The 20,832-nt window shown below is 50.8% G+C and overlaps 1 protein-coding gene across 2 annotated transcripts in view; it reads right to left on the bottom strand.

The window, feature by feature from the left end:
• Positions 1-18,830: 18,830 nt before the first annotated feature.
• Positions 18,831-20,832, bottom strand: part of NET1 (neuroepithelial cell transforming 1) — a 54,354-nt gene continuing 52,352 nt past the window's right edge. The window contains exon 12 of one of the 2 annotated variants that reach the window (XM_081229228.1): positions 18,831-20,799. In XM_081229228.1, coding sequence (XP_081085354.1) covers positions 20,393-20,799 — 407 coding nt within the window. In that variant the 3' untranslated portion in view covers positions 18,831-20,392. The remainder of the gene's footprint in view (positions 20,800-20,832) is intronic. The other variant, XM_081229229.1, reaches the window with a different exon arrangement.

Genomic DNA, 20,832 nt, shown 5'->3' on the forward strand with positions numbered 1-20,832 from the left:
AGCACAAACCCTCCCACCATCTGCACTAGATGCCAGGAGACCTGGCAGGCTCCCTCCCACATGAGGCATGACCTCTGCAGGGAGGAGGTGGCTCCCGTGCTGCCGATGGGGTGAAAAGAGATCTCTACAACTTCACACTCGACGGGAAGATGTGTGACTGGAGAGAGAGGGCACCTTATGCCCCGGCTTCTAAGAACCATGAAGACAGTCTGCATAGGATCATAACATCCCAGCTGTTCTGTATTCCGGTTCTCCAGAGAAACAGAGCCACAGAACCGGTAGGATCTGTAGAGACACAAGGAGATTTGTTATAGGAATCAGCTCACGCATTACGGAGGAGGCGGAGAAGCCCCAGGACCTGCCTGCTGTGGGTGGAGACCCAGGAGACCTGGGGACGTAGTTCAGTCCAAACCAAAGCCTGAACCTCGGGAGCTGACAGGGTAAATCCTGATCTTAGTCTGAAGGCTCAAACCAGACCCGTGTCCGAGGGCAGGAGAAGGTGGATGTCTCAGCTCAAACCAGGGAGTGAACTTGCCCTTCCTCTCCCTTTTTGTTCTGTTTGGGACCCTCAGTGGATTGGATGATGCCTACACACAATGGGGAGAGAAATCTGCTGAAGCCGGTCACATGCTCACGGCTGCTGGACACACCCTCACACACACACCCATTAACACTGTTTCCCCAGCTCTCTGGGCATCGTTTAGCCCAGCCAAGATGACACATTAAAGTCAACCATCACAAAGTTCTTTCCCTCTCGGTGTAGGAGGGAAATAGATTCCAGGGCAGGTAACTGGTAGGACAGACAACGATTTAGATGTCAGGCCACTTGTACCAGTTGATAAGATTTCAGATCAATGCTTCTCTCTTCACAGTACCCCAAACCCCCCCAAAAAAGTTGTTAAGAGTATGTTCTCAATAGATACAGGCTATGCTCTAGATTCTCAGGAACAATCTAGATAAATTATCCAGCCCCATTTTCTGTGAACCTGTTCGGGTTCTGAGTTCTGGGGTCATGAATACGGCTGCCCTACCCCTCCCCTTCACCAGGACTCTGCTGGGTGGTCACGCTCCAGAGGGAGCAGCCCACGCCTGGGAAACCAGGGCCTGCCTCCCCGCCCCCCTCCCCCGGCATTGCCCAGCACAGGTGACCTCACCTGCCCCTCCTGTGCTCTGCTCTGGCATTACCACAACTTGGGAAAGGGCCCGAGTGCCTCTGCAAGCTCCGTCTTGCTCACCTGCCGCTGTTTGCTATCTCGGGCGCTTGGGTCTCTTTCCCACTCAGATGACCCCGCCCTAGCGCGCCGGCACGGGCTTCCTGCGTCACCTCTGCCGTTCCAGCCGGAGCCTTCGTTATAAGCTGTGATTCTCGCTCCTGGTTGCCAACTAAAGCACTGGAGAGCTTTTAAGAAAGGCCACGTGTGGGCCTCCCCCTCCATGATGCTCTCACCCTCTCCTTGGTCCAGGGGTCCCAGGCTAAGCCACCTGCTTCATGCTCCCAGGTGCTTGTGTGGCCAAGGTTGAGAAGCCAAGAAGAGCATGAAGCCCTTAACCTGCCCCGAAGCCACGGTTCTGCCCAGTGCCCCAGGCCTGAGCCTCCTCTGGCCCGCTGGGCAGGGGGCGCAGTGCTGGGGGGCAGAGCGGGGCGGCAAGCACAGGCTCTGCAGCCCACACTGGGAGGCTGCTGTCGCCCAAATCCAGTCTGAGTCACTTTGGGAACAGATGGTGCTCTGCTGGGTGACCCATGTCCCCCCACCTGCTCTGCCCCCAAAAGCCAACATGGAGCCCCCGCCTTTCTGACCTTTGGCTCAGACGGAAGTCAGTTCTCGGGGAGGGGGTGCCAGTGCTCTCGAGGAGTCTGGTTTTCCTGCATCCAGACCCGTGGGGTCACGACAGCGTGGTGGTGATGGCGGTGACATTCACTCACTCACTCATTCCTTCCACGGTGTTTCCTTGAGCCCCATGCCTCCCCGTGGGCCTGTGAGGATGGGGGGAAGGTCACAGCAGGCTCAGGGGGAGATGGGAGCCGCCCGAGTGTGCAAACAGGAGCCGACACTCCCCCCGAGAGCCGGGCTCTTGCTGGAGCTCAGGGATTCCTCTGTCCTTGCATCTTCCCTTCCTTCCCTCTTTTCTTCCTTCACCGTTATTTCCTGACACAGTGTCAGGCGCTGGTGATGCAAGAAAGCCTCTACTTTGAAAGCTCCCTGTATCGGGGACCAACGCAGGCACAGACGATCGCTGTTGGGGAGGGGGTGCCCACTGGAGAGCTGGTACCCCCTGGGATGGGGACTCATCCTGCCGGGGGCAGAGGCAGCTGGACATGACGTCTCAGCCGGGTCTCTCAGTGTCCAGGGCTTTGAAGACCACGTGGGTAGTGGGCATTTCAGGCCTGGGGAGAGTTCGGGGTTCACTAGAGCCGGGGCTGCAGAGCCTCCCTTTTAGGCACCCTCTGTGCCCACCTTTGGGCTCGTGGTTCATCCTGCTCAGAAGCAGCCTCATACCTTTGGGGAGGGCACCAAACATCCGGACCCCATGTTTATCCAGAGAAGTGTGGGCTGCCTAAACTGCTACATAATCCTCTCTCCTTGAAGCCACTGAAATTCTGGAATCTCTGTCTTTAAGGAGGAGCCTCCTTCCCAAGGTGATGACCTTGGGTGGCCCCGCAATGGCTGAGCTGCCCCTGGGCTGGCCCTGCTTCAGAGGCACCTGAAGTCTGGAGAGAGAAAGGAACCGGTGGGGCCTTTGGGAAGGGGGTGCGCAGGAGGGGGCTCTGCTACCTTAGGGACTTTGCCTGAGCTGCTATCCTTGTCATTGGATCTCAGCCCAGAGCGCCTGCCTCACTATTGACGGTCGTGCTTCCACTCCAGGGAGCAGGCTCTGCTCTGGCCCTTGCTTGTCCCTCTGCACCCACCATTCCTCCCCCCCGCCCCACCCCCGCCAGCTGGAACATGAGCATCAGGACCGCTGGACTCCATGTGTCCTGCTCGCTGCTGTTATCCCAGCGGTGGGGCTGATTTCATAGGATGGATGAACAGCATGGACACGGCCATCGCTTTCATTTCCGGGCGCCTCACTTCTCAGTGAAGGGTAGAGACGGACTGGAAACTGCCCAGAGAAGGGTGACCAGGAAGACACTGCAGGGGGGGCGTTCAGCCCGGAGCAGGAAGACCCGAACAGCGGCTGCTGCACAGCTGAAGAGCCGCCCCTGGAAAGGGATTTGGACCTGCTCCAAGCGGCCCCAGGGCCGGCATGTGTGCTGGGGGCAGGGGGTGAGGTTGGGCGGGGAGCCGGACGGCAGCTCTGCAGGACGACGCTCCCAGACCTCAGGGCCACCTGAGGGGTCTGGGGCTGCCTCGGGAGACGGGGGACAGAGGCGTTCCCAAAGATGCTCGGGAAACATTTGGGAAGGACCGTGGAGGAGTCTCACCCATCCCGTGGGTCCTGGGCTGGATGGACGTTGATGTTCCTCCCGTTTCTGAAGTTCAACGGTTCTGTAGTTTGGGAATCGTTTACGAAGGTGGGTCTAAAGATCCTTGTTTTACTGGAAATACTGAGTGTTACGGGCTGCATTTTGTGTCCCCCCCCAGATTTATGTGTTGAACTCTAACGATGTGTGAATTTTTCTCTGGGAAACAGACCCTGGACAGAGTGGGGAAGGCCAGGGATGGAAGGGTTGCTGCTACAAGCCAGGTGTGCCGAGGATGCTAACAGCCACCAGCACCCCGAGAGGCGAGGAGGAGACTCTCCCCGGAGCCTCATGCCAGGGACCAGCCCCGCCTGCCCACAGACACCTGGCCTCCAGCTCTGTGAGTACAGAGCCACCAGGCTTGCGGTCACTTGTTCCAGCAGCTACAAGAGACAAATATAAGTGGGTAAAAAGTGTCCAGCACTTGCTCACAAATGCAGGTCGAGGAAGGAGCTCCCAGGCTCTCCAGGGCATCACCCAGCAGAGCCAGCAAGGTTCTCCTGATGCTCGGGGACGTCTGAGCAGCTCCGCCCATCCTTGATCACATCTGGAAAACAAATGATGCAGCAACTGTGGTTTGTTTGGTAAAAACACAGTTTGGGGAATAACAGGGGTCCGGGGTGAGAGAAAAGTTGGGAGGCATTGGATGCGAGATTCTTGAAGACGCTCCACTGCGAGGCCACTGCAGTGGGGAGGACAGAGGCCTCCCAGGCTGTGGGGCAGCCACACGCCAGGCCCTGGAAATGAGAGCCAGGGGTTTGAGAAGGGCTGGGGGGGGTGGTCTTCACCCCCCACACACACCCGAGGCCGAGCCCCGTTTGCCCCGGGCAGAGGGGTTGGGTGGCAGGTGGTCTTTGACGCAAGGACCCAACCCTGTAACTGGGGCCCAGCTGTTCCCTGGGGCTATGCCCCAGGCAAGGACGGGGGTCACGGTCCCTGATGGGAGAGAAGGCAGGACAAGGCTCCCCGTCACCAGGACAGGAGGCCCAAGGAAGTCTGTGGGCATGGCGGGGCGGGCTGGGGGCACCAGGGCAGAGGCCAACCCAGGCTCTCCCCCTGCAGCTCCTCAGAACCCACGAGTGGCCTCGGGGTTCTAGAAGGAAGGGCAATACACTTGGTGAGGACTTACTCATGCCCACTGTGGGTAGGGGAGCGAAGCTGACCTTGTTAGATCTCTGGCAGAGCTTTGGCCCTGGTTTTCTCGTTTACAAAATGGAGGTAGCAACAGCTCTTCCTCTGTGGGTTTTATCAAGTGGTAGTTGGACTCCAAACCAGCTCAGATCTGGTAAAACATGGTGCAGAGGCAACCGCATGGGGCCTCGGTGGTGTGTGTGTCTTGTCGCAGGCTCCCGGGTCCCTGCAAGTATGTACAGAGTCCGTGGGCTTCCGGGCCCGAGAAGATGGTCTGGTTTCACTCCGACAACTTGGGGTGGAGCCTGAACAGTCCTCGGGGCTCCACTTCCTCCTCTGGGTTTTCCATGAGGCAGAGGGGATTTCCTGGCAGGAACCACCGCGGTATCTGTCAGGGCCAGTGGGCAGAGATATTGGAAACACAGCCTGTTATCGCTCCCCAGACAATGCTGGTGTCTTGCTCCGTGGCTGGTACTAGCAAAAAAAGAAAAAAACCAAAACCACTTTTTTGGCATATGCATTTTTAGACCAGAGGATTGTGTTTGCATGTGTGTTATGATTATTACTGGGGGGGGTGCGGAAGAGAGGGGAGAAAGAAACAGAAAAGTAACTGGTAGATTTTTTCTTTTAATTTTTTGGCCACGCTGTGTGGCACGTGGAATCTTAGTTCCCTGACCAGGGATCGAACCCGCACCCCCTGCAGTGGAAGCGTGGAGTCTTAACCACGGGACCACCAGGGAAGTCCTAAACTGGTAGATCTGAAAGGGAATCCATTGTTGACCAAAGTTTGGGGCCTGATGGTACCTGAGATGATTTTAGGACTTAACCTGGCAAAGAGTAACAAAGGAGAGAGGTGACCTCCCTTTCAAGTCAAGAGTGTCTCGGGCAGGACTTACCGTGTTGCTTTCAGGATGCTGATTGTTATTGTTTCCTTCTGGTTATAGCGAGGGAAGCTGGTTTTCCACTTATAATCACCATCTTTTAAATACATTTACTAAATGCAGAATGTGTCGATTAAAGAATAATGGGTAGAAAATGGTTAAAAAAAAGCAGAATTGTGACTGTGGCTCTAAATGACTGGGCCTTGGAGACACGGATGTGCTCCAAACCTTCCATTATACTAAGGATGGGCTGAGGCCACGGAAGGGGTGGGCTTGAGCCGAGTCCCAAGAGGGAAAGATGGGTGGGGGGGATGGTGTGTGAGTGCCTTGGAGAATGAGAGAGACAGAGGATAAGTGATAATGAGGGATGCGGGAGAGAACTTCACCTACATAGACTCTTCCAGGGGGAGCCGGGGGCAGGGCAGGCGCAGGTGGAGGCAGAGGAGCCCTGGGCCTCAAGCTCCTGCAGGTGCAGCCAGCCTGCCTACCTTGGCTCTCCCTCTGGGGAGGGGGCACAGCACAGCCACCTCCTGACCCTTTCTCAAGACCAGAGGGAGCTCAGGACTCAAGCCAGGGGCCAAAATCTGGCTGCAGCCACGAGGGGACCTTTTTAAAGATTCAGCTTTCAGAACTTCTGATTCATTTCCAAAGCTTTGCAAAAACTCCCCGAGGTCTCAGAACTTGTTTTTGCTCATCAAGAAGAGCACCAGGGACCACTTCCTACCTCGTGACCTGTAGGTTTCCATCCAACCCAAAGGGAGGCGGAGAAGCAGGGGCTGGGAGGGGGATGGGCACTGTTTGGCCTGAAGTGAGGAGAGAAGAGAGAGGACTTGTTCTTCAGGTCCAGGGGAGGCGGAGAACGAAGGGCTGGTCCAGTAACTCCAGGAGGGAGCTCGGAAGGCATCCAGAAAATGTTCTCAATATGAATGAATAGGTGACAGCCGGCAGGTCATCTGGTAAACCTGCCCAAGCTCTGAAGCCAGGGGCTCAGCCAAGTCACTGCTGGAAGCTTCTAGTGTACACAGAAGTCTGGATGGAAATGTAGTGTGGAGGTACAGAGAGAGAGAGAGCCTTCCTGAGACTACCTTGCAGGCTCTCCTCTGCATCTCTTTCTCCTGCTGGGCCTCCCAGCACGATGGTGACATGGCTGCAGAGGCTGGGAGACAGCCCTGCTTCGGAGGAAAGGGTCTCTCCAGAGACTGAAGAAAGGACGTCTCCAGGGACTGGGTGGTGAGGGTCCTGCCTGGGCCTGGGGGTGGGTGGGAAGCTGTGTAGCTGAGTTTAAGGGGTCCCTTGGGGAACACCAGGTAGAACCTGGGAGAGATTGCAGACACCGCCCAGGCTGGATGTTGAGTTACCTCCGCAATGAGGTGCAAGAGCCACCAGAAGCGTGAAGGACAGGCCGTTGGGGGAGTGACTACCGTCCTGTCCAGTAGGCAGGGGCAGGTGAGGCGTGGGTGAGGGAGGCGGTCAGCCTTGAAGCCAGTCCGTGGGGAAGTGCAGCCCGGAGCAGCTCGGCTAGAGTCAGAGGAATGGGGCGCAGCTCTCAACCCCGCGGACAAGTCAGTCCTCCGCTGTAAAGTCAAGAGATTGAGTAAGACCGGGGCTTTCAAGGTCAGCTTGTTTGCCTTGTCCAGTGGGATGTAGGATTCAGGGACAGAGGGCAGCAGGCCTTAGACCACAGCTACATCTGGTTGATGTTTATGACCTACTCCCCTGTTTGGGGCCCCGGGAGACGAGCCTTGGTTTCTCTTCCTGAGGTTTGCACTAACTTGCTCTCTCGTTTGGTCCTAAACCCCAGGGCCTATGAGCCCCCTCGGACCGGGCTCTCCCCAAATCTCCCCATGACAGCTCCAACCTGCTGTCAGGGTCTGTACTTACCTATCGCTACGATAAGAAATTCCGTAAAAACTGTTACTAAACCAGGCTCAGTTTGCGTAGCAGCCAGACACCGAGGCACTGAGGTTTGCAGCCGAGAAAGGGCAGAGACAGCCAGGCGAGGAGACCAGAGAAAAAAAGCTCAAATCTGCCTCCCTGAAGGCGAGGGCCTGGGGTATTTATGGGGTAAGGAAGCAGCGTGGTCTGAGGCATGGGGCGTGGCGGAAAGGTGATTGGAAATAAGAAAAAGGTGAGTTTCATTGTTGTTCTGAGCAGGTGTTAAGCTGCAGGCTTTTCCACGGGAGCTGGTTCAGAAAAGATGGAGGAGTTAGCAGTTCTGAAGGTGGCGTTTTGGGCTCCTGATGACAAAAGGTTACCAAGCAGATACTTGTGCCTGCCCAGTCGGAAGGTCAGTGGTCCTAAGCAGCCTTAAGTGGCTGGGGCTTGAACTAGACACAGCTGACTCCAAGTTCCTGGAAAACAGCTCGGGCAAACGTCTTATTGTTTGGGCTCCGTGACATGTGGAGGACGTTCAAGTCTTTCGTGGCAGCAATGAAAGTGAGCCTCCTAGGTGAGGGCAGGTACAGGTGCAATGGACTTAACTGGCCGTCACCCTCGGCTTCAAAACCTTCATCAACACACACAATCTCACGATTTCTCCAGGAGCAAATTAAAGAGTGGTTCTGGCCCAGCATCTTTGATGACGTTGCAGTCAAGAAGCCAGCGGCTGAGGCTGCATCATCCAAAGGCTTGGCTTGGGGCGCAAGGTCTGCCCCCCACCCCGTGTCTCCCGCACGCGGTGGGCAAGCTGGTGTTGGCTGTGGGCACGAGGCGTCAGTTCCTCCACCCGCGGGCCTCTCCACAGGCCAGCGTGAGTGTCCTCACAGCATAGTGTCTGGCTCTCTCCAGGACCGAGTAAGGCAGAAGTGGCTTTAAAGTCACATGCTGTTGTGTCCATCTTATTCTGTTGGTCATGCAGACCAGCTCGGATGCATTGCGGGAAGGGGCTGGAGAAGGTCTGAATTCCAGGATGGGGGCTCACTGAGGCCTGGCTGCCACAGGACCCTCGCGGGGCTGGAAGTCTTCAACCAGATCGTTTCCTGTAACACTGACTCTTGCTGAGGCAAAGCTGAGATACTTTAGCCTTCCTGGTTCCTTTAGCAAACACGTCTGAGCACTTTCTCTACGTCAGGAGAACTGGTGGGTAGGACACAAAGACCAGTAATCTTACAGACGAGTAGAGAAGGTGATGCTCACACTGGAAAGTGTTAAATGTCTCAGGGGCAGCCACAGACCCCGGGTGCCCTGGGGACGCAGCGGGGGGATGGGTCTACAGGGGTGTCAGGGGCGGCTGCCTGCAACAGGGGAGGCCTAGCTGGGTCTGAAGGATCAAAACCGAGGGTGATCATTAACTAACTCCATCGCACCAGCCTTTACTAATCAAGGTGGTTTTAATTGTTGCTACAAAAAACTTGCTTGTTCTCCAGGCCGCATGGAGCCTAAACAATAAGATGTTTGTTCCAGTTTTTTTCCAGAAAGTTGGAGTCAGCTGCGTCTAGTTCAGCTGAGCAAGAGTCAGCTGTGTCCAGTTCGAACTGAGCTGGTTAAGACTGGGTGGGACCACTGACCCTTCAACTGGGCAGATGCACGTGTCCACGTGGTGGGTGACCTTTTGAACGTGCAGAGGCCTGAGCTTAGTTACCCCTGCGCAGAACGACTATCATCACACCTTTTCCCAATCAGCTCTCTCCGCGCTCCCCATGCCTCAGCCCACCCTGCTTCTTTAGTCCTCATCCCTTAAATGCCCTGGCCGCTTGCCTTTGGGGAGCCGGATTTGAGATTTGTTTTCCTATCTCCTCGCCTGGCTGCCTTGCGAAAAATCCCTCTCTTTGCTGTAAACCTTGGCGTCTCAGCATTTTGGGTTGCTGTACACGGGGCAAAACAACCCTGATTCAGGATGAGTAGGAGGTCACTAGACAGAGGGAAGGAGAGAGATGGGGAGGGAGGGGGGAACAGCTTCCCAGGTTGGGGAGCCAGCCTGGCTGCTGCAGAGGAGGGAGGCTCAAGGTGCCGGCATTGCCGGGTTAGGGTGTCACTTTTCACTGTTCTGATTTCAGCACCTTATTTCCCATCCCTTGGACCCATGCTGTTCAGCAGGCATATGCCAACAGCTGCACTTGTTTGTTACTGCAACAAAGAAACTCACTGGGAAGTTTTCAGAGATCCAGCCCCGGAGGACCTAGCCTGTAAGTTAGAGCAGCAGAGAATGACTGCAGAAATAGTTTCCTCTTGTAGAAAAGATTGTTTCACGCCCCTGCTGTGCAGGCAAACATCATTTCGTGTTGCAGGGACTCTGCCTAGTTGCTCTCAGATGGGAGGTGCGGGAATGTGTATTTACCTGCCTGTGTGTCATTTTCCTTTGTTTTGGGCGAGTGTGCTGCCCGCTGGGATCAGGCGTGCATAGGTCTGAGGGAACACACCTGACTCAGGCCTGCCGGTCCCCGGACCGCGTGAAGGCTGTGCTGGGTTTCCAGCTACCTCTGCTGCCCTGTAAGAGGCATGTACCTTTGATGCTGCAGAAACATCACCTGCTGGCTATTCGTCTATCCCTGTGGTTTGTGACGTTTGTCCCGTGTGGGTTTCATTGCTGGCTGTCTTGGGCCACACGTTCCTTTGGGGCAGAGACTCTGTGCGAAGGTGCCCCCTGCCCCTGTCCCTTGCCTGGAGGGCACTGAGTACAGGCCCTGGAAACAGGAGAGGAGCAGGAAGAAAGTGGGGGCGAGGGCTCCACCCTACACCTCATTTGCCTGTATCTGCAGCGTCGACCTCGGGGAATCGCCTGCCCTTCCCCCCTTCCCCATCATCACAGCTTCCACGTGTTTTCTCTGACAATTGGGTGAAAAGCCGAGGGCTGAGCATCACACCTGGAGATGGCCCGAGATGAGCATCCAGGTGGGCCCGTGGGGGTGCCTGGTAGGCAGAAGGCGGACCAGCTTGAACTCGATGCTCGACGGTTGGCGAAGGTGCGCGATGTCAGATAACAGCCTTTTTCCAGTCCTGGGGCAGTTTCTAGGAGCGGAGGGGGGCCTGGTGCCAGCCTCTCAAGTCACGTTCAACAGGCAGCTATAGCCCGAGCAGCTGGAGGGGGGCCTGGTGCCAGCCTCTCAAGTCACGTTCAACGGGCAGCTATAGCCCGAGCAGCTGGAGGGGAGAGAATTACTTCAACCAGAGGGCTGCAGCCTGCTCCTTCCTCATCCCGTCCCCCAGCGCTGCCGGGGAGGGGGCGATTGGCAGCCCTGGGCCTCTGTCCACGGGGCACGGAGGAGAGGTCCCACTCGGGCTCCAGGCAGAGAGACAGAAGAGGCAAGGGCCTCTGCCCGGGGCTGGTCCACCCCTGCTCAGCTGGAACAGAGGCGGCTCCAGCCCAGACTCAACAGGGGTGGACAAAGGGCAGTTTGGAGCCCCTCCCACCCAGACTGTGGGCGCCCCGGGCACATGCATGCCTTAGATCCTGACCCTTCAGGAGCTGGAGGTGCGGCTGCCCTGGGTGGGCGCAGCCTGCGAGTAGAGCCTGAGACCTGGCCTCTGGGTGCACAATGTCCCCGAGCAGCCGTGGGCTGAGAGCAAGGGCTCCTGGCCCGGTCACCCAGGCAGACGGGCCTGAATCCCTGTGCTAGGTGCTCGCCGGCAATGTGTGCAGAACGTGTGCTCTGTCACTCCAGTTTTGATCTCTGTAGACAGTCCTTGAAGGATGTGTGCTCCTAGTGGCACATTGGGTCTGGGTAATTTTTTTCTTTCTCTTAAAAAAAAAAAAAAAAGACTATTTTCTTAGAGCAGCTTTAGGTTCACGGCCAAATGAGGTGGAAAGTGTAGAGTTCCTGCATCCCTCGTCCCTCATACCCACGGCCTCCCCCACCATCACCATCCCCACCAGACGGCACATTTATTATAACTGATGAACCTGCATGGACACGTCATCCTCACCCAGAGTCTATTGTTGACATTAGGGTTCACTCTTGTGTTGTATATTCTGTGGGTTTGGACAAATGTATAATGACAAATGGATACACATTTGTATAATGTACAAATGTGTATCCATCATTACAGTATCATTCAGAGTAGTTTCACTGCCCTAAAAACCCTCTGTGCCTCACCTATTCCTCCCTCCCTCTCCGTTAACCCCTCAAAATCAATGATCTTTTTACTGTTTGCATAGTTTCGCCTTTTCCATAACATCAGTATAGTTGGAATCATACAGCATGTAGCCTTTAAGTTTCCTCCATGTCTTTTTCATGGCTTGACAGCTCATTTATTTTTAGCGTTGAATAATATTCCACTGTCTGGATGCACTGTAGTTTATTTATCCATTCATCTACTGCAGCACATCTTGGTTGTTTCCAAGTTTTGGCAATCATGAATAAAGATGCTGTAAAAGCATCCATGTGCAAGTTTTTGTGTAGACATAAGTTTTCAACTTCTTTGGGTAAATGCCGAAAAGCATAATTGCTAGATCACGTGGTAGGTTTTGTAGTTCGGTTAGACTGCCAAAACTGTCTTCCAAAGTGGCTGCACAATTTTGCCTTCCTGCCAGCAATGAATGAAGGGTTCCTGTTGCTCCACAGCCTCGTCAGCATTTGGTGTTGTCGGTGTTTTGAACCTGGGCCATTATGATGTTGAATATCTTTTCATATGTTTGCCACCCGTGTATCTTCTTTGGTGAGGTGTCTACTCAAGTCTTTTTAAACTGGTTTGTTCATTTTCTTATTGCTGAGTTTTAAGAGGTTCTTTTTAAGAGGTTTTTTTTTGTTGTTGTTGTTGTTTATTTTTTTGGTATATTTTTGGGTAATAGTCCTTTATCAGATGTCTTTTACAAATACTTTCTTCCAGTCTGTGGAGCCTGTGGGGTCTGAGATGAGGGTCTTCTCATTCTCTAGAGGCAATTTCTTTTTTATACTTTCCTGAGTTATCAAAATTTTCCATGATGAAAATGTATGATTTTATTTATTTATTTATTTTAGTTTGGGCTGCGTTGGTTGTTCGTTGCTGTGCTCGGGCTTTCTCTAGTTGCGGTGAGCAGGGGCTGCTCTTCGTTGCGGTACACGGGCTTCTCATTGCGGTGGCTTCTCTTGTTGCAGAGCACGGGCTCTAGGCACGTGGGCTTCAGTAGTTGTGGCTCATGGGCTCCAGAGTGCAGGTTCAGTAGTTGTGGCGCATGGGCTTAGTTGCTCTGTGGCATGTGGGATCTTCCCGGACCAGGGCTCGAACCCGTGTCCCCTGCACCGGCAGGCGGATTCTTAACCACTGCACCACCAGGGAAGTCCAAAAATGTATGATTTTTAACAATAGAAAAAATTATTTTTAGAGCTCTAACATTTTGCTTTGAGATAAATATATATATATATAAAAATATAATATATATATATATATAAAAATATATATATTTTTTGAAGAGCAAATATCAATTCTCAGAGGAAATAGTTAAGTCTTCTGGATTGAAATAAGGACTATACCACTTGAAACTAAATGTGAAAACAAGAGCAAGGAGTTAAAAAAAGAGGATGTTTGTGCCTTACAAATAAAAACCACCCAGACAGGAATGAACAGGAGAGCAAATATAAGGACTAGGATATACAGCTGGCATAGACTATCACTGACCTACTTAAGGAAGACTATTATTGTTGTCTAGGGTAGAAACATGACCTTTAAATTTATTATAAGACTTAGAAGAGAGCCTTATGTAGGAAATATACAGTTCAGCCCACCTCCAATTTTCCTTTCTTCAGGTACCATTCTAGCAAGTTGCTAAGATGTTTTGAAGGTGCGTTTTAAAGGTTTCCCTTAAAGACTTAGTGTTTAGGATAATGGCCTTGTTGTTTTCATGAAGTGGAGTACACAAAACCAAGCGATTTGATAACTTATCATGATCTGATTCTTTAGAAAGATCATTCTGGTTGCTGTATGTATGGAGGGTGGATTGAGTGGCGAGGAGTGGAATGTAGGGACCAGAGCTTACTGCAGCTCACCCTGGGTGGGATTCTGAATGTGATGTGAAGTCAAGGTGATGCGGCTCAGAGTGAGTGGTCATGGCGTGTGAGTGAATTAGAGGAATCAAGGGTGGATGGACGGTGGTGTCATCTACTGAGATGGGGGAAGGTTCAGGGTGGCGGGGGAGAAGATTAGGGGTGGACAAGCAGTGGTCCTCTTGGGTCACGTCAAACGTGAGATCTTAGATTTCCAGGTGGGCACATGGGAGAGGCTGCCATGCCAGGTGGTGAGTCTGGAGCTCACGGGAGGGGTGAGGGCTGGAGGTGTCCTTTGGGAATTGTCAGGCACTGGTGACAGTAAAGTCATGGGAATGGATCAGGTTTCCCAGGAGCATAGAAGAAGAGGTCTGGGGACGGAGCCCTGTGGCTCTCTGCCATTTCAGGTCTGGAAGAGAAGGGCCCAGAGAAGAGAAGATGTGAGGGAGGAGGACTAGGGGAATGTGCTGGCATGGTGGCTGGAGGATGAGGGCCTTCAGGAAGGAAGGTGGCGCCTGCTCCCAGGGACCGAATCTGGAGAATTAACCCAGAGGGCGAGGCCTACCGGGGACGGGAGGGATGGTGGGTTTAAGTCGGCTCTTCTTAGAGGAAGCTGAGGGGTAAGGCACATGCTGCTCAGGGCCACGTGGGCCGCAGTGCGAGCTCCAGGTGCTCAGGGCCAGCGTGAGGGGCAGACGAGGCCTCCCGGAGGGGACCCCAGACAGTGGGAGCTGTGGGGACAGACGCATATGGTCCTCGAGCTGTGCCCGCTGGTCTGCCGGGGGCGTGGGGCTGATTTTGCAGAGTGCTCGGAGCACAGCAAGAACAAAGACTCTCGGGTTCCGTGTTTGGGATTTGGCAGAGTGGGTGGGGGGAGGCACTGGAGACACCCTCCACCAGGAGCGGCTTGTGCCCTGGAGGGAGCGGGCTGGGGGGAAGGCAGGCTGGGCAGGGGCGGGCGGGCACCAGGCAGCAAGGCCTGTATTCAGAGGGACGAAGGAGCCACCTGATCACATAGGTTGTGGGTAACACAGCGGATGACATCAGGCGCTGGTCAAACCTGAGGGTGCGGGTCTCTAAACATGCAGAGAAGCCGGTGTTTGAGGGGAAAGAAAGGGAGACGGAATGTCCGGTTAAGCCTCTGCTTCCTAGTTCGGGGGGGCAGCACCCTGGTTGGAGGGCTGGGATCAACAGGCCTTGAGGCCTCGGCACAAGCAGAGAGCTCAAGAGGCCAGGGCTGTGGAGCCCAGGTCAACCCACCCCCCATTTTCTAAACCAGAGAAACGGGGTCACATCTTTTCTTCCCCTTCACCCCCAACACTTCTGCCAGCCCTGCGCCACCCTCTTCCCTTTCAAACTGAAAGAGCACCTGCGGCCACCTGGGTGGGGGGACACCGACAGGCCACCCTCTGCCACCCCTTCCCTACACCCCAGCTTTAACATCCCTCCACCCCCAGACCTCCTGGGACAGGAAGTTGTGAACACAGTGAGTGGAGTGAACAGCACCGGCAGTCCGAGCCCAGTTTCCAGCTCCATCTTTGTCACCTGCCAGCTATGAGGCCCTGGGTGATGCTTTGACTCTGAGCCTGCACCTGCATAACAAGGAAGGTGGCACTGAGTCTGAGAAGTATAAGGCATCAAGGCTGGAGAGAGCTCTGGTTTTTGGTTTCTGATTTGAGAACAGTGTCAGCTCCTGGGAATAGAATGAAACCAGTTTCTGCAGAGCTGTGTGAAGAGGTGAACTGACCAGGGTCGTACCTGCTGCCTATTCGAACCAGACACGAACCTCTGCTGTGGTCACTACTCATGACACACTCGTTTCCAAGGTCTGCAGAAGTCCTCCAAGGCGGGTCCTCTGAGCCTCCGTGGGCTGGCAGCAGAGGCGGCATCTTCAGGGAACACACACAGGCCGGCACAGGCCTTTAACCTCAGCTCTGCCGCACACCCGCCGGGTGATCCTGGGAGAGTCATGTGATGTTTCCAGATCTCAGATGCCTCAGCCGGTGAAGAGGGGATCAGACTAAACTCTGTGAGGTTCCAGGCCTAACTTTATTGATTTGTCTCTCCTGGCCCTGCCCAGAGAAGGAGGGAAACAAGACCTCCACCCCTGCCCCCAGCAGCAACTACAGAGAAATCTGAATTCCGTGGAAGGTGAGCTGAATTCTTCAAAGGTAGCTGATTTTGTCTCACCTTCTGGGCTACGCAGCAGCACAAACGTTACCAGAGACTGTCATGCTGTCTCCTAAGGGTCAGGGATGTAGTTAACCAGCTGGCCCTTGCTAGAAGTTCTCAGGGTCAGGCCGCATGGAGTGGCTTCACTGGGGACCTGGGAACATCTTTCTCACTGCCTCAGCTCAGGGTGGAAAACACGTTCGTGTGCCTGGGAAAGAGGGCAGGTGAAGGAAGCAGATGATGGCAGAGGGAGGAAAAGGCTGTGTGGATTAAACCAGAATCCAGATTAGTCCGATCCTGTTGCCAAACTGTAACAGAGGACACATATGTTGAATTTAGGCAAAAGGTTTGTGTATCTGTGAGAGGGTAGAGAGCAAATCATCTACATTTGATAAACGTTCTGCCTTTACTTTGAAAAGTGAAGACTGGGGGTTCAGAGTGGGTTAAGAGATTGAGAAGTTGGAAACATTAGGATCCTGGAATTTCATTAAGTTGTTTTTCTTTTTAACTTATGCTTTTGTAGTGAAAAATTTCACTTATCTTCAAAAACATACGCAAAGAATATAATGAATTCTCATGATCTCTCATCCTGTTTAAGCAATTCTCAACTGCTGGCCAATCTGGTTTCATTTTTATCCCTAACCATGCTCCTGCCCTGTAATTTTGAAGGAAATCTCAGACCTCATACAATTTTATCGGCGCAGTGCCCACGCAGGAGACATGGGTTCGAGCCCTCGTCCGGGAAGATCCCACGGGCCGCGGAGCAACTAAGGCTGTGTGCCACAACTACTGAGCCTGCGTTCTAGAGCCCACGAGCCACAACTACTGAGCCCACGCACCTAGAGCCTGTGCTCCGCAATAAGAGAAGCCCCCGCTTGCCGCAACTAGAGAAAGCCCGCGTGCAGCAATGAAGACCCAACACAGCCAAATATAAATAAATTTATATAAACCCCCTCCCATATCTAGGGGACTTTAAATATCCAGTATATCCTGGATATTTCGGATTGTCTCATTTAAAAACAATTTGATTTAGGATCCAAGTAAGTCCATACATTGCAATGGTTTGACATGTCTCTTAAGTCATAGATACCTCCATCTTTCTCTTTCAGTTTTATTTTGTTGAAGAAACTGTCATTTGTCTTAATTTCCTGCAGATGCAACTCAGGCTGATTTTCTTGGCAAGACTACTTAGGTGCTGGGGGACACCACTGTCAGGAGGTACGCCGTGTCTGGTGGTCTTTATTAATGGCTGAAATCTAGATCCATCAATCCACCAGGGCTTACAAAATGGTGATATTCTATCATGCCTTCTTCACTGATTAGCTGGGCTACTGCTATAAAGAAAATCTTCTCTTCCTCAGCTGTTCAGTTACCCTGAGATACGGTTTGTAGAGGAAAGGGCAGAATAAATGCTTGATTTTTTTTTTTTTTATCAGTTCTCAACAGAGTAAGTTGGTTTCATGAGATATTCCAAAGGCGATTTAAAAGGTTGTGCTTTTTCTTACAGAATCATTTTGAAGCTATGAATTTAAACATTTATTTGTTACCCTAGTGGATGCTCCCATTGTCTCAAAGCGCGCATGCTAAATAAGATTACGTACCACCAGACCTGAGGAAACCACCATATCTGGTAAGTTCCTCAGACTTGCAGTTGGTTCTGGAGTTGCTCAGATATGCAAGCAAAACCCCAAACTCCTCTGATCTAGGAAGTTCTAGACTCTAGGACTGAGGGAGATTTTCTTTGCTAGGATATTCCTCTCACGGGTATTAGCTTCAATGGACAAAGGAATGCGATTCTTTCAAGGGTGTTCGCTAATGCTGATTAAGAAAAGCCCAAGTTTGCAGGCTGAGGTATCACCTACTTTGAATTCCAGGATTTCTAACCCTAACAGACAATACTACCCACCAGTTTCCCCTTTAGGGACAGGCAGGAGTTCTAATAAGGAAGAGAACTGGAGAGATGCCCACTTTGGTCTGTATCTCAGTCATCAAGACTGACAGATGGTAGCCTTAGCCAGGCATTTGCAGATGGCTGTAAAATGAATTCAGTAACATTAGCGTTAGCCATACATATACTGTAGAAAACCAAGTACTGTGCTGGGTCTGCACGTTTACTCAAGCACTAAACATAAAGTAGAGCTAAGCCAGCACAAGAGTGGCCAGTCGCCTCCTGGATCAGCTGAGGAAATGCCAGTCTTAATAGATTCAAGGGTGATTTAGTGACACTGGTGTCCCACTGGCTGACAGTTAATCCAGATACCCGAGCTTCCCTTCCCACCTGTGTGCACACATCCTAGGTTGAGCCCTCAGTTTAGAGAGACTACCCTTTGCTCAAAATATACAAACACACTCATGGAAAGAAGTTAAAAGAAAAACTGTACTTACTTCAACTCAGACTCTGAAGAGTTTAAAGGCAAACTGAGAAGCTAATAGACATATGTCAGTACTTATTATATAGCATTTACATAATGGCTACTGGCTAGACCAGTGATTACTAAGTGCTGACCCAAGGAATTCACTGTATCAGAATCACTAGGGGGAGTGTTTACAAATATAAATTATCAGCCCTCTACTCCCACCCCCCCAGATACTGACTCAGTGAAACAGGTGTGGGAACTGGGGGAGGGGAGCTAGGGGGTGAGGCCCAGTTACCCTTATTTTTTTCAAAGTACCCCTTGTGACTCTGATGCCCAAACAGGCTTGAGAACTACTAGGCTAAATCATCAGATGTTCTCAAATATAGATGCAATTTATGAAGAGTGTTCATTCTACACAATTATTCAGTTTCTGGGTCTTATTTTTTCCCTTGAGTGAACCCAAGGAAGCTAGAGTTTTCAGTAAAACATCATTTCATTAACAATATTAGAACTACTATTGTTTCTACAACTTGAGGCTGATCAAGGTAATTCTGGAAGAGACTGTATCTTATAGCATCTCTAGAAATGATTAGAAATCTTGCTGATTTTTCAGATCACAACCACTGGTATAATCTACACTACTGACTTTGAATTTCCAGAGTTAGAAACCTGAGATACCTAAGTTAAAGTCTGAAATTAATCAAATTAATGAGGATGCTTTGCTAATAGCTTTACTATTGTATCCAGAAAGTGGCCAGATGTTCAGCTGTCTTCAATTTAACTGCTATTTCTGATTATAATGTGTTCTAAATGGTTTAATAAGATTCAAAAAACTTGACCTAATTGAATCTTTCTCTTACTTTCCAATGAATTTCAAAGGTGTAAGTATTTATGACTTTTAAAAGAACTTTGTGAGGCTTGCCATCACCTCCTTTGCTATACCAACGCATTCTGGCAAACGTCCCCCAAACATCCACCAGCCAAGAAACCTTTAAGGGTGATTATGTGTGTGACTTTCATTTTTTAATTGTATAATTCATTTATACAGAGAAATCATTTGGATGTAACTATTTACAGTCTTTTTCAATTTTCATTTCCACTGGCCAAATATAGTTCACATAATAGTCAACATTTACTTGAGCTGATCACCATTACAAATCTGCCATGACACAGGGCTTTTAGCATCCCCGCCTTAAAGACTACGATCTCATTTGAACAGAAACATTTCATAGTAAAAGATTCACCAGTCTCTTATGAATACATCTGCCAAAACTGATCTCATATGGTCAAATTTTCAACACATTTTCTTTTCAAACCCATTATTTGCAAGTATTGTAAACCAAGGCAAATACAGTTCACTTCCCTCAAGCCTTCTACAACTTACTACACACTCTCAAGTTTAGCTTTTACTATCTTTCATAAATGTCTGACACAACCAGACATTTTTTACTTTAAGACAAAACTACACTCTTTTTCCCTTTTTTTTTTAATACTTATTACCAGCTTCCTTCCCTCTTGCTTTTCAGACAATATTAACTTTCCATGAAATCCTTAAGGTGGTTTTCTTTCAGTAGTCCAGAATATACTGAGTCATTTCATGTATGTTCTAACCCTGAAATACTACACTTTAAAAACTGCAATTTTTTTAACTGGCTCAAAAACAGTATGGCTTGATTTCACTTGGTAAAGTTAATATGATTTAAAAATACACACACACACACACACACACACACACACATTTTTAATCAAGGAACACACACACACACACACATTTTTAATCAAGGAAGAAAAACACTTTAAAGACATGCCAATTTGAAAAGGCATCAAAGTAAAAAAATAAAAGCAAATACTAAAAACTACTTTACAATGAAAAAATTAAATAATTGGCAGGTTAAATCAATGAAAAATGAGGAATGTGCAGTGAAAAACAAACTAATAAAAAGCATTCCAGTTGGTAAAATGGAAAACCTATTAAGTTTTGTTTTTCCAAGGAACTTATGTTTCAACATAAATTCTGAAATATTACAAACATATATTCCAAGTAGATCTTAGATGCCGATGTTAAAATTTCAAATTCTGCATGCAAAGTTTATCAAATAAACACTGGTAAAATCCTGGTATTTGCAAAATTTTAAGCTTTGGCCAATAGTATAAATATCACAATTGGTATTAAAAAGTCATGATGAATGCAGAATGAAGAGAAAACCCATTTCATAAGTATTTCATTTGATTAAAAATACCAGACTTACATGTTCTAGATGATCTGAGGAACAAAAAAGACTGCAGTTTAACAGTAATCTGTATATATATCTTTAGCTGCCATTAAAAAAAATTAAAAAAATAAAAAACAACCACCAAAACCCAACCAAAAACACAGAAAATGTGAAGACTGGTATTAAGTAACCCTGCAACGCTCCCATACTCACATTACAAGAAAGAACAACTGTACACAGTTATAAAGTCTCTCCCCTGGTTACCACAGAGATTCCTTTACACCAGTGTCTCTTTCCGCTTGCCACCGACCTGGGCTTTGTCCCTGGCTTTTCGGAGGCCAGCCTGGGCTCGGGGCGCTTTCGCGCCCTTAGCATCGTCTGCTGTGTGCACCGGGGTGCCACTTTCGGAAGTGTCTCCATCAACTTCCACCTGAGTCACGCTGGATGCTGTGGACGCCCGTCTCTGGGCCCTGGCATTGCTGGCAGGGGGGCAGTTCTCTCCGTACTCCTCGTGGGGCTCCGGCAAGCCCTGCAGCTCGGAGGGGCTGGTGGCCTGCCGGGAAGGGGCCATGGCAGCTCGGATACAATTGAACCACTGCTGCTTGTGGAACACATCATTAGCTTGTAGAGTATGGGACTGGCCTGGAGAGGGATCTTGGAAGCGAACTCGAAAGATATTTTTAGCTAGATAAAGAAAAATTAAAAAATGGAAATCAG

This window comes from Mesoplodon bidens (genome assembly GCF_964165515.1).
Source record: "Mesoplodon bidens genome assembly, chromosome: 3".
NCBI classification, from domain to species: Eukaryota; Metazoa; Chordata; class Mammalia; order Artiodactyla; family Ziphiidae; genus Mesoplodon; species Mesoplodon bidens.